This window comes from Thalassophryne amazonica, chromosome 23 (genome assembly GCF_902500255.1).
Source record: "Thalassophryne amazonica chromosome 23, fThaAma1.1, whole genome shotgun sequence".
NCBI classification, from domain to species: domain Eukaryota; kingdom Metazoa; phylum Chordata; class Actinopteri; order Batrachoidiformes; family Batrachoididae; genus Thalassophryne; species Thalassophryne amazonica.
The window spans coordinates 22,417,127-22,429,991 of record NC_047125.1 but is presented as its reverse complement, the minus strand read 5'-3'; the positions used below and the strand labels follow the sequence as shown (position 1 = coordinate 22,429,991).

At 41.0% G+C, this 12,865-nt stretch overlaps 1 protein-coding gene and 1 long non-coding RNA gene across 5 annotated transcripts in view; both read right to left on the bottom strand.

Annotated features, from left to right (window-relative positions):
- Positions 1-1,011: 1,011 nt before the first annotated feature.
- On the bottom strand, positions 1,012-3,393 carry LOC117505458. Its single transcript, XR_004559084.1, has 2 exons — positions 2,387-3,393; positions 1,012-2,277 (listed from the first exon to the last, which is right to left on the bottom strand). It is a non-coding gene; the product is annotated as an uncharacterized LOC117505458 (long non-coding RNA).
- Positions 3,394-4,675: 1,282 nt separating this feature from the next.
- Positions 4,676-12,865, bottom strand: part of gigyf1a (GRB10 interacting GYF protein 1a) — a 29,735-nt gene continuing 21,545 nt past the window's right edge. For 2 of the 4 annotated variants that reach the window (XM_034165112.1, XM_034165113.1), the window contains exons 14-25: positions 12,616-12,839; positions 11,361-11,461; positions 10,148-10,248; positions 9,997-10,067; positions 9,511-9,648; positions 9,098-9,310; positions 8,794-9,011; positions 8,533-8,690; positions 6,897-7,060; positions 6,533-6,577; positions 5,757-5,901; positions 4,676-5,394 (exon numbers count right to left, since the gene is read on the bottom strand). In XM_034165112.1, the coding sequence (XP_034021003.1) occupies positions 5,333-5,394; positions 5,757-5,901; positions 6,533-6,577; positions 6,897-7,060; positions 8,533-8,690; positions 8,794-9,011; positions 9,098-9,310; positions 9,511-9,648; positions 9,997-10,067; positions 10,148-10,248; positions 11,361-11,461; positions 12,616-12,839 (1,640 nt within the window). In that variant the 3' untranslated portion in view covers positions 4,676-5,332. The remainder of the gene's footprint in view (positions 5,395-5,756; positions 5,902-6,532; positions 6,578-6,896; positions 7,061-8,532; positions 8,691-8,793; positions 9,012-9,097; positions 9,311-9,510; positions 9,649-9,996; positions 10,068-10,147; positions 10,249-11,360; positions 11,462-12,615; positions 12,840-12,865) is intronic. The other 2 variants (XM_034165115.1, XM_034165114.1) reach the window with 2 other exon arrangements.

Here is a 12,865-nt window from a genome sequence, read left to right as displayed (position 1 = left end):
CTCCCCTTTGTGTAATGTCAATGTGTTTTTTCTATACCAGAAATAAGAATTCAGGAGTTGGGGAATTAACTTGCCACTTGTTCTTGAATCCCCCATATTATTCTATTTACATTTTCTAATTACAGCAATTTCTTTCTTGTGCATCCAGCTGTGATAACAGTTTTTGCAAAATAAAAGTCACTCCCATCATCAATCAATCAAGATGGAAAAATTCAATACAGTCAACTGCTGCTAAATACAATTTTATTTAGTACTTTTTGTTCTTCAAACAAAACCAAACGTATTTACATATTTGCCAACTGCTCAATTTTCCATAAGCGGTTTGATTACATGTACACTGTTAACATTCAAAGATGTAATTAAAGCAAAGGACCTCAGCTGACGGGGTAGAATTTGCATTTGGTAACATCTGTTTGGGCACAAATGCTCCAATGACTGGAGCTGGCAGCATTGCCACAACTTGAAAATCAACTTTATACCAGAGGACAGACCATGACAAGACCTTTTTGCAAGCAATCATCAGACGTTTGGGCAAAGGAAGAAAAAAAAAAACAACAAAAAAAAAAACATCACCATAAAAGGCCATGTCATACAGTAAAAAAAAGAACTGCACACAATTGTGGTTTATTATTTAAGACAGAAAGCTATCAGATATACTATATATCAAATATACTTTGAAAATCATTTGAAAAACCTTGAGTCAGAGACTTGACAGCATACACTTGGTTCAAGTACAGCTCTCTATTTCAGCTACTCATTTAAATGCAGTTAACCATTTAACAATCAACACTCAGGCTAATCACATTTACACTGCTTTAGCAGAAAATCCTCCTAAAACCTCAATCTAAACCTATACAGAAACAATCAAGTGCAAGTGAAACTTTAAAACCTGCATACTTTGTTATTGTGGCTGCAAAATGAAAATAAGTTTTTTTGTTTTTTTTTTTAAAAAAAAAGCACCTACCACACAAGTAAAAATGTTCAAAATTAGATACAATTTTCTTGATAAGGTTTTTCTTCCCCTCCTCTTCCAAGTAACATGCAACTGACTGGTTGATGTTGAATGTATTCAGTGCAATCGACCAGGTCACAGTTCATATACAAGCCAAAGTCATTATCTCAAAAGTATAAAAACATCAAAGTCTACCAAAGAGGAATTTGAAGGAAAATGTCCATCTTTGTTCAATCTGTCACTCCGGCTTATGTGATTACTTCAATATATGCCAATAATGGTCAATGTTAACCAAACGCCAACAAGTATGCACATTCCACCCAGTCAGCTCAGCTCCATGCAGCACAGACTTCAGCCCTTTATGGAGCCTGCACCTTCAGCAATCATCAAAACAGGAAATATGAACAAATCCACTCATTTTAATAAAGAAAAAGAAAAAAAAAAAAAAAAACTCCCCCCACCACAAGGCCTGTTTGCCAGCAATTCTGTTGCTACGGTTCTTCGCAAACAGGAAGTGGAGAGTTCGACTAGGTGGTTTACAACTTACAATTCTTCAAAACTAAAAAAAAAAATTCCACTTTGTCATCCAGGAGTGGCTGAATAACACAATTTAAGGCATATTGAACAAAGAAACAACACAAAACTCACAGACAGAAATCAAAGCAAAACTTTTACATTATCTACAATGCACTCAAAGTTTGTGTTAATGAGCGTTGATGCTCGAGCGCATCTTGCCCTATTTGATTCAGACGTTGTTGGTTCAGAGCAAAGCCGATTGGAAACATGTTTGTATTGCTGTGGGTGTGCATCGTAGCGTGTCTGCAACTCTTGTTAATCTGTCGTGCGCGTATTTGAGTCAGTTAGAGTTCATCCAGTTTCAGGATTTTTATTTTTCTTCTTCTTCATTGGCTTAGTTGTAACTCAGCCATGTCCGCCAACACTTTTGGCAGGTTTCTTGTCCAGCTGGCACAACAACCTTCGCACAGCTTCCTCCCGTCAGGTTAACGCTGAAGCGGATGATGACATCCTGGCTGACATCGTGCCACATTAATGCTGCAGAAGGGTTTATCTCTGAGAAAAAAAAAAAAGAAAGTCTGACCAAAATCCCAATTGAACACTTCCACCACAGGTTGGGTCCACAGGTGATGAACCCGTACGGTCGTCTGACAACTGTCCGACTGATAATGCCGAGGGTCTGCCAACCCAGAGTCCAAAATGAAGTTTCTTCAGGATGAAGTTCAAAAGTGGGCATTAAGGTCATCTGGTGCGTTGGTTGGCTGTTGATCCTCTTGGTAGAGGGCAGCAAATAAAGCACAGCCAGACACCTAAAACAAAAACCACACAAAATTTGCCATCACCACATGATTGAACACTCACCACAGCACCCCAAAACGACCAAAACTCATGCAACAACACAGCATTTAAACATCCTACCAAAGCCAATGTTCCTCTTCAGCTGTCATTCTGCTGCTCCAGAGTCCAAGTGTCCTTTCCAACACTTCAAAGCCTTTATGTGTTGATCACACACTCATGACATGGCAACGTCCACTTGGTTGCCCCTCCATCAGTCCCTTTATTGAGTTCAACACCTCAGTCCACTTATTTTTCCCTTCCATCCCAATAACTCCAGGTTTACTGGCAAGCAGTCACAAAGAGTTCATCTCAAAAAAATAGAACATTTTCTCAAAGAACATTCACTCCGTTTCATCAATGTCTATTTTCCTTCATGTTTGCAAATTTTTCTGCTTTGAAAAGTAATACAAAAATATGTTTATATACAGGAGGAGCGAGAAGATGAGCTTCTCTATAGTTTATTTTTTTCAGTTTGGGAATCTTTTCGGTGACGTTGCCACAGTCGCAGCAATCCTCCTGTTGTAATTGTGCTCCCATCCCCGAAATGGTACCTCACAGCTTGAATGAACAAAAGTGCATAGGTGAGTTGGAGAGGGCAGGTTGTGAGTGCTTCCGAGGGCCTGTAGTCGCTCCCTCAAGAGTTCCCTTCGGGGTTTCGCTTAGCCCCCCACCCAAGCATTCCATTGGCCACGAAACAGAGCTGCTCCTCTGTGTTTCTGCCTCAGCAATGTGGCTGATCACTAAGTCCTCTGGATTCACAAAAAGTACAGTCCGTGAATCTTGTCTATGTTGCCCGCCACTCTTCATTTAAAAAAAAAAAAAAAAAAAAAATTTCAATGTCCATATGGCAGAAGCGCACTTGCAAACCCCACCCAACTTCTGTGGGAATCATAAGAAAGAACAAAAAAAAATGCGCCCACAAATATCCATGTGGTTTGTAAACAACCAAAACTCCATTGTGGAATAGAAAGTCCTTTCTTTTAATTCTTAGTCACCATTTGTACAACCAGGATTGTAGAGGCAGTGTTCATCTGTATCCATCCAAAGTTTTTTTTTTTTTTCCTTCTCCATCTTTTCTTATTTAAAAAAAAAAAAAAAAAAAAAAAAAAAAAAGACCTTGCTAAACTCAAGCTTTTTTTTTTTTTTTTTTTTTTTCCATTTTGAAATCCGAGGGGGAAAAAAAAAAATCTGTTATCAGCATGTTTTTTTCTTTTTTCTTTTTTTTGGAATACATTCAATATTTTCTTAAGAAACAATACACACTTCACATGACGATAATGAAACAAAAACGAAAAATTCAGGAAAAAATACACAACAAAAATAGCAGCCCAAGTGCTCATCATCTCAGTCGAAATACTTTAAACTTTGTATATATTGTATATATTCATATATATTTTTCATAAAAAACAAAACAAACTCGTCATTATCAAATTGCAACAACGAATAAGTAACAATATGCTAACATCATGCACCCTTTTGTGCAATAGCACATTAAGATGCTGTAAAATGTTTGTTTGTTTTTTTTGTTTTTCCAGAGTCAGAAATGCGACACCTTTCATTCACAAGTTTTGAGAGCTGACAAAAAGGCAACGTGATCACACCTCAGGAAATGAGCTGGACTAACCTTCCGATGGACTGCCCCCAAAACCGAACTAGAAATATGAACTATATAAAATTACATACACTGTGCTGAGCACAAATGTACGTCACACCCACTCTCAAACAAACAACAAAGTCTCAATGGCCACGCACCCGATCCAAATTCTTAGGCACAAGTGTGCATTCACACGTATATTTAAAAAAAAAAGCACATTTATGTAAATGAGTACCTGTAATCTAACACATGAATACACAGTCGCATTTAGATGATGATCTGCCGCGTGCATTCTCACCCCTACAGGTCACGATGTGGCCAACCAGATGGAGGCGCTAAAAGAAATTAACTGGTGGCGGTGGTCACGCGATGAGCGCAAAGCTTTTACAAACTGATGCATTTGTTTCATCGGTATGGGGATGATGAGCTGGTGAGAGAAAGGATGTGTTGTGCGATTGCCCTCTCTCTCTCTCATTCATTCATAACATACATGCATACATACAGATGGAGTCCCTGTTTGGAGAAGGGACTCGTATCAAAATATGAGAACAATTACTACCATCTGAACAATGAGGGAAAAAAAAAAAAAAAAAAAAAAAAAAAAAAAAATGGCCTCTTACGTTTCATACATCTTGGTAAGCAAAAAAAAAAAAATCATTGTGCAGACTGGTATATTACTTAAACATCCATCACTCACACTCATTCATACACATTCACAAAAATATTCACTTCTATAAACTAACCCCACTTCTTTGATTTTTTTGTCATTTTTCTTATTTTTTTTAGGCAAGTGCAAATCTTCAAGTTTCTTATAATCCATTTTCAATAGCTTTACTTTATATATGTATATATAAACGTAAAAAAAAATGCTAAACAAGAGAAATATCAACAGTGTTTGTCTTTCGAGAAAGGATTTGCTCTGTGATAAGGTTTCAAACTAAAGGTCCCCCTGACGTTGAAAACTTAACATGTCGGACATTCGCCCCTCACGCATTCTTTCGGCGCCCGCTTCCAGTTTCCACACGTGCACGCAATTAACATGCAAGTACATGTTCCATTCACACGCGCGCTCACATACACACACACACACAGAAAAAATTATTCAAATCCCCTCTCAATAAAGTGCATTAGTTCAGTGTAAGGTGCTTAATCTTGAGTGCCAGAGGATACCCATCTAGAGTCTAAGCTCACCCATCCTCCCCTGCTCGAGTGATCCACTGGTGCAGCAGGGAGCCCTTTTTGCTATCTGGAGGGAAGGAAAGGGCTGGTTTCCGCCCTGCACTACCCCTCACGTTCTCGTGCTCCCTTCCTAACACCCCCCAATCCCCCTGCCCCATTCACCCCCCTGTTCCCCTAACAGTGCACATTCGTCATCAGGTTTGTCTGATTAAAAGACAGAAGGCCTCAGGTAGCTATTGCTGCGCTGCGTAACATCAGTAATCCTCCACCATCTCCATCTCATTCAGGCAGTCGCCCACATTGTGGAATGAATACCCTGCAGGTAGAACGAGGGTGGGGGTCAAGGAGGGCAGAAAGAGTACAGTAAGATCGGATGAGAGTGAAAATGCAATACAAATCATTTGTTCCTTTTTTTTCTCCTGGGAAGAGCCATTCCATTCTGGAATTGTTGAGCACACACCACTCCACAGAGACGGCACTCACTAAAGTGGTGAATGATTACATTTAGCATATGTTTTTGTTTTTCAAAATGTTGGTTTTTATGATCTGTTTGCTTTTGGTGTTCCGACATACCTGACTGATCGGAATTTTTTTAATTGCTAATTATTTTATTACTAATCCCTGTTACAGATTAAATAAATACATAAATAAATAAATAAATGTGGTGAGGTTGCATACCTAAGATGCTGGGGTCAGAGTGCAGCATCATGGGCTGTTTTTTCTTCATCTTTCCCCCCTGGTTGTCATAGAGACCAGCCTTGCTCAAGTGGCTGGCCTGGAACATGGACTGCAGGGTGTTTGGGTTCATACCTCGCATTGAATCCTAAGAAAATCAACAAGACAAGAACATTTACAAAAGAGATAATAAAAGTGTCGGAGCCTAAACAATTTCACTGTCATCACTGGCTGTTGGCTCACTGTGGCTCTACAGCGTACGTACCACACTGATTCCAGAAAGAGCCAAGAGGGTTCAGCTTTTCTTTACAACCCCCCACTCCACCAGGTAAAGTTCACTGAACATCACTTTCAGCAGATAGGTTAGGTTTATCGGTCTTTTCTGGAATTCCTTTGACACCATTGCAGTGTCCAACAGGTAGAATGCACAAGGATTCATGCTCTTTGCTTTATTTTGTGATAAGCAAAATGCATATTCAACCATTTCACAAAAATGGGAATAGTTCTTAAACTAAATGAGTAGACAGTATACTGTGAAGCAACCACAGATTCTTCTTGAAATGTAGTTGCGTGATGCGATGCAGCAGTTTATACAAAATATATGGTGATCCACTGAGAACAGATTTACATCAACACAGTTAAGAATATCCCCACACTACCTACAGAGTATCTACTCAACAAGCAGCAGTGACAATTTCTATAGAGTCAATCAAGAAAGAAAGGAGAAAAAAAAAAAAACACTTTTTTTACTCATAGTAGGTGTTCTTGTTACAACTAACCTGCAGAGGGAAGTTCATGTTCAAGCCAGCCACTTCTTTTGACAACTGCAACACATTTAGAAAGAAGGATGTTACACTGTTAATAAAACACAGATATTAAGGCCACTGATAGTATTTTTAAACATAATCATCACTCATTATTGCAAGCCACACCTGTGTATAACCAACAGAATATTAATTCTATAGACCGTAAATTAAGGAACAATATTTTCAAACACTGACTGGAAGAATGCCCAGGATTTATGAAGAAGGGAAGGAAAATATACGAGTTTTATTTTTATGCACCTCCATCTTAACACAATCACATCATGATAAGTACTGAGAGGTTCTTACCAACACCCAGTCCGTGTGGACATGACCTCACCTGCTGCTGCTGTCTCTGTTGGTTGGCTTTCTGTTTGGCACGTCGCTCCAGGAACTGTTTGGCGAACTCTTTGGCTTCCACTGTGTCTCCTAGGTAGGACCGGATGAAATCCAGCACTGCATAGGGAGACTCCACCTCCTTCAGGTAAGCCACAATTGTGGCAACTTAATAAAGACAAACAGTTTAAATTAACAGTTCTGCCAAGTATACAAACTGAGATTGAGAGAGACTTTAAATAAAATATGTTTGGATTACTATATTTTTCAGACTAAGTTGCAGGGGAGTATTTGTCCCATCTGTCCAAAAATGCATCATGAAGAGGAAAGAAAAAGTTACAATGCTCTAAGTTGCATTTTTTGATGAAATGTGATTCCATCTCATGTAAAAAGAATCTAAATATATTTAAGTGGAGCATTATTTATTACACAAACACTGTGCTAGCAATCAGAAGCTAATGATCTTAATGTTATTGCAAAGACATGCTAAAATGTGAGTAAACTGCTTTTTGTCACCACTTGAACAGACTATAACGGCTGAGGTGAACATGCAATGTAATTAAATATCTGAAAACTTGCCGCATTAATCATTTGTAACCAAAGTCACTTTAGATTTGGCTTGCTAACCTGCCGGTGCTGTTTTTGTCTGAGTCCGACCAAGTGTTGTGTCTAGAAGTATGAAAGTTATATTCCGTCTTTTTAAGCATGTTTCTTTCAGTTTGAGAGCAAGATTTCTTAAATTTTATTAATTCTCCAAGACACAGGCTGTGTCCCATTTCAGCAGCTGAAACCTCAGGATACATTCCTCAGCAGCATAAGTCACGTGGCACGACAAGGCTCTCTTATTTTGAAGGCTGCGTGGAATGTGGCCAATGTATACATTAATTTCCCCAGAAATGAATGCCATCTCAGATGCATCCATTGTGGGCCAAATAATCCCATGAATCATTGCGCAATCAAACACAAAACAGCTGGTAAATTTAAAAGACACCTTAAGGCTCCATGTGTACAATGTAAATAAGTACAAATACGTGCTGAAAAAGATTACTAAACTATGGGTTACGCTCACTCTGCTAGTTTGTCACGTGCAGCTGTCAAGGTCTGCAAGGGATGGAGATGTACAAATACTTACAGACCTTTGTGTGCATCAAAGCAGATTGTCTGGAACAGTGGAAGAGGGCAATGTCCAAAAACCCATAGACTAGAGCTTATATCAAAGCAAAGTGAGATAAGGCAATGTCCAAATCATTTATGGAGCTGCATGCATGTCAGAACCCCCCACCCCCCCACAACCAAACACTGTCGCACTTTAGTATATGCACCCTTATTTCCTTCCTTCCTTCCTTTCCCATCTTTGATGATATTGATGCCTTTAATCAAAGACAAAGCACTGGTTACCTAGCAACTATTCACCAAAAACAGAGTGGGACTGGGGATTGCCTAGCAACTGTACTGTCAATAAATAAATCAAAATGCAACATATAGTCTGGAAAATATAACACTCAAAAGAACAGTTCTAAGGTCAGAATAAGTCAAAAGAATTTTTTGTTTCCTCTCCATGTTGCACCAACATCTATGCTAATTTGAGGTAGTTTTCACACCCTTTGTAACACTAAATACATCAATTTTAAGCAGCCTACCGTCCAGTGAGGAGGAGGAGTTGTTGGCAGAGGTGTTGAGAGCGTGCAGCATCTGTTCACACCAGGTGGTGAAGCCGTCCTGAGGCTTCATGCCCTGCAGAAGCTTCAGCAGCTTCTCCTCATCCTCTGTGCGCTTACGACGCAGCATGTACTGATCACTGCGGAGAACGCGACAAGATTAAGGAAAACATTTATTAAGTCCATCAAACAAATGCCCCCGGCACCTTTAAGATAATGAATGCTGCCTGGAGGGCAGGTCACCTGAGTGATGGGCTGCTCCGACTGCTCTTCAAGCCCAAGTTGTTGTTGCTGCCACGGAGGCTGGCCTGGGTTTTTATGGCTTCGTCCCACATGCCCATGCTCCCTCCAGAGCCTCCACTGCCAGCCTTACCATCCATACTACCAGGCCCGCCCCATATGCCAACACCATCCACCCACTGGCCTCCCATAGAGGAACCCCCTACTGACATGCCAGAGTGCTAGAAAGGAAGAGCGAAATCAGACAACACATCACTGTATTCTACAACTTGTGGGCAACATCAAATTTTAAAGTGCTTAAACTCACGCGGTCTCTCTGTTGCTGGGCTCTCTGTTGCTGCTGCTTCAGAAGCCTCTCCGCCTCCTGCTGCATTTCCAGCAGAGCCAAAGTGGAGGGCTTCCCTGCCTTCGTAAGCCCAGAAGAGGGCGCTCCGCTCCATCCAGAGCCACCTGCACCAGGACCCTGCTGTTGGGGCGTCTGCTGCAGCAACTTCATGATCAGATCCTGCTGTTGACGACACTGCAGGAAGGCAGACGTAACAAGTTGAAAATTTAACAGGCGGCAGGCTTCTATTACTTCTGGTTGAAATGTATAACAACACAGCACCTGATGAGCTAATTTACTATTCAAATATGCATTTTTATACCCCATATATCATAACACCAGGAAGTGGAGGCTCGCTACCCAAAGCAACAAGTACAAGTGAACAGTCGTCTCACCTGCTTGCGCCTGAAGAGTTCCTCCTCTTCTCTCCGCTTTTGTTCCTCCTGCTGCCTGCGCTTCTCCTCCCTCCTCTTCCGCTGCTCCTCCTCCTCACGTTTCGCCCTGAGTTCAGCGTCTCGCCTCTCCTGCTGGAGCTGAACGGGAAGCAGTGCGCACACAATATCAAATCAAAAGCACAAACAGATTACAATGAGTAAACCGGTCACTTCAAACACAACACATTTACCACATCTGTTAGCAATCTGTATTTTTGTCTGGGAGTAACAGAGTGCTTCAACTGATTTCAGTTTAAATATTTAATGTTAAACTCAGTCGATTCCAACACAATGGACCAGAACAACACTAACACAGGGCATCAAACAAAATAAATACGCACAGGATTTAAATTAAATCAAAAGAATTCTGTGTAAAATGTAAGCGATGATTCTGCACCATGAAGTGAAAAACTGCAGGATACCAGAGAGGGAAATTATTAAACTCACCTTTTGAAGCTGTTCGAGAGTTGGACCCTGAGTTGAAGGATTCATTAAGTCCCAAAGACTGGCTTCACCGCCTGAAATCAAAATTAAGTTATAATACTGGTTTATGTGAGGCACACTCGGTACCATGTGTGTGTGTCTCCAGAGTCTGTACCTGTCGGCTGTGAAGCTGAGGTATGCATGTCCCACATGGACCCTGTATCTGGCACTGACATCGACCTGTTCACCGAAGGCATCATACCCGGCTCACTGCACCTAAAATGAACAACATCAAGATCCAACACATAAAAACAGCCCATTGAGAACTAAACAGATGTGCAATTCACAGTTCTACAATGAAGGTAGAGATGCTTGTGGTTCCCAACTTGGACCAGCATTTGTAGTTTCACAGTCAAATCACAGTACAATTATTTTGAGATACATCTAGGAAGCTACTGCGTGAAATAAGCTGGCGTCAGAAGGGTTGAACCGAGCGCACACATCGTGATCGGATTGCATCCGGTTGGTTCCTATCAATCATGTTCATCTTTATATATTGAACGATAAACGGACACTGTAACCCTAAGTGGTATGTCATCAAAGGCCTGTTTCCACTGCAGGAACTTGTGGGCCATTTCAGAGATCCAACACCTTTGCGCATCTACTCCGCAAGGGCTACTCCTGAAAATGTTTTCTGAACTTTTGCAGGATGAGGCAAGTCCTTGCAGGGTTTGTAATTCTGAGCAGCCCTGAAATGCCATTGTGCGTTCCCCAATGTTGAATGATCCGACTCACACACAAGAAGACACCAACAACACCAAGTGGAATTTTTGAAGGTAAAAGTAAGCAGAAACACAATGGAGAGAAAAGGCAACAGATTGACTGATGAGGAGGTATGTAGCATGAATGAGGTTCAGCAAATACTCAAATCCTCCAGGAAGAATGTGAAAATTTACATGAGCACACCTCGACACCCGTGGAATTAAACACCCTGTGAAACCGTGCCAAGAGAAAAGCTGAAGCAGGATGACGAGAGTCTGAATGACCGGAAGAACCAAAGCGGCTCAGACCACAAATCCAACGGAACATTGTGCCACAGACCCTCATGTACAAAAAAACTCACTGCTTTTTGTTCATAACAGCCATTTCATTGGAATGGATGTTGCAGTCAACCAACATTCTCACTTCAATTGCGTCCTTTACTGAATTAAAGCAGTGCTGCAATTCTGCCCGGTTTCATCCAGCAACTGAATATGAATTATATCTATTCTGGATTTGTTTTGGGGGTTTTTTAATGATTACTGCATCAGAATATTCATTATCATGATATTGTGAACATTGATATCCCTCCACCCACCTCTACAAGTAGAGACCCAACCCCAAAATACCTGTTTATGAGCTGGAATATCTGCTGCTGCTGTAGCTGCTGATAAAGAGCTGCTGCTGCCATCTCCTGTTGCTTCTTCAAGCGCTCCTGGTCCATGTTTCCCTGTGGGGGGGAAATCAAGAATTCAAGGACTTCGAGCTCAAGATTCCAAAACAAAGCTTTAAATGTAAAATGGACAATAACTGAGTTGCACATCTTAGGCTATTCCGTTACCCTACAGAGTTAATGAACCATTTTTTTTTTTTTATTTATTTATTTGTTGGGGGGGGGGGGGGGGGGGGGGGATTTTAAGACCTATACAGAATGGAGGTGAGGGCTGCAGTTTCTGTGGCTCCTGCTGACACATTAACTGGATCCCTAGTGACCTAATCCACTCAGAAGGGCAAAACAAGATTCTGCCACATTTGTAAGCTATAAAAAAGAAAACAAAAGAAAAACATAAATTAACAGCCCAATCAGTGTTACTCGATTTCACCACAACAGACTATACCTGAAATTAATACCCCAGCTCTCTACATCAGCTTAGCTTAAATGTTACAAAATTGCTCCAAACATTACAGGTTCTTGAAAAATTCCTTGTTGTGCGCAAAGAGGTACTTTGACAATCTTACTCTTATCTATTCAAATTTAAAAGATAATTGCGTGGGAAGGGGCCGTTTCATTGACAGGATTCCTCTCATGTAACTCCACAAAGCTGGAGATATATATTACACAGCATAAGCTAAAGTCGACAACATATTAAGAAGTCCGCCTGCCCAAAGCCTGTTCAAGAAATTAAATTGACAATAAGATCAACTTTCAATATTATAAAAGAAGCAGGCATTATGGGACAAAACCTGTAACTTCTACAGTTACAGCAGTCTAGTGTGTTCTTTGGTAATCTCCTCCATGCATGTGTTCAATTATATATTTATACTATTTCTTTTCCAGTCAGAAATAGCTCCAATATCTTCATGCTGAAATGGATCTAAAGACAATGACATCAATGTAGGTTTGTCAAAACCAAAAATAGCAGCCAGCAGCAGGTAGTGGCAATTTGTCTTTAAATCCAACATTTAACAATTTCCTACATTTAAGAGCACAAAACAAGTGCTGAAAAATACACAAATATAAATAAAATCTGTTATTTTCTGAAACAAAATCAGCATGAATTGTTGAAAGTAATCCCCAAGCACAGCAGTCTGACATGTTTGTAGATATTCCCTCTCCTCTGTATCCTCCCCTCCCCATCCTCTATGTTGGCTGAGCTGACTCACAGTCCCGGCGGGCCCCCTGGTGGGCTGCGGGCGCTGCGGTGGTGGCGGCTGTCTCACCAGCAGGGGCGGCGGGGATGGCCCTGGGGCAAAAGGTACACGGCCCCACATCTTGATGACATCCCCCAGGGGCTGAAAGCCCTCGTCACAGCCCCGCTTCACCAGCAGGGTCATGATGAAGTAGCCAGCCTGGAACCACTCGCACATCTCAACCGTGGTGAATGGACCTGGAAGAAAGTGAGCAAGACAAATC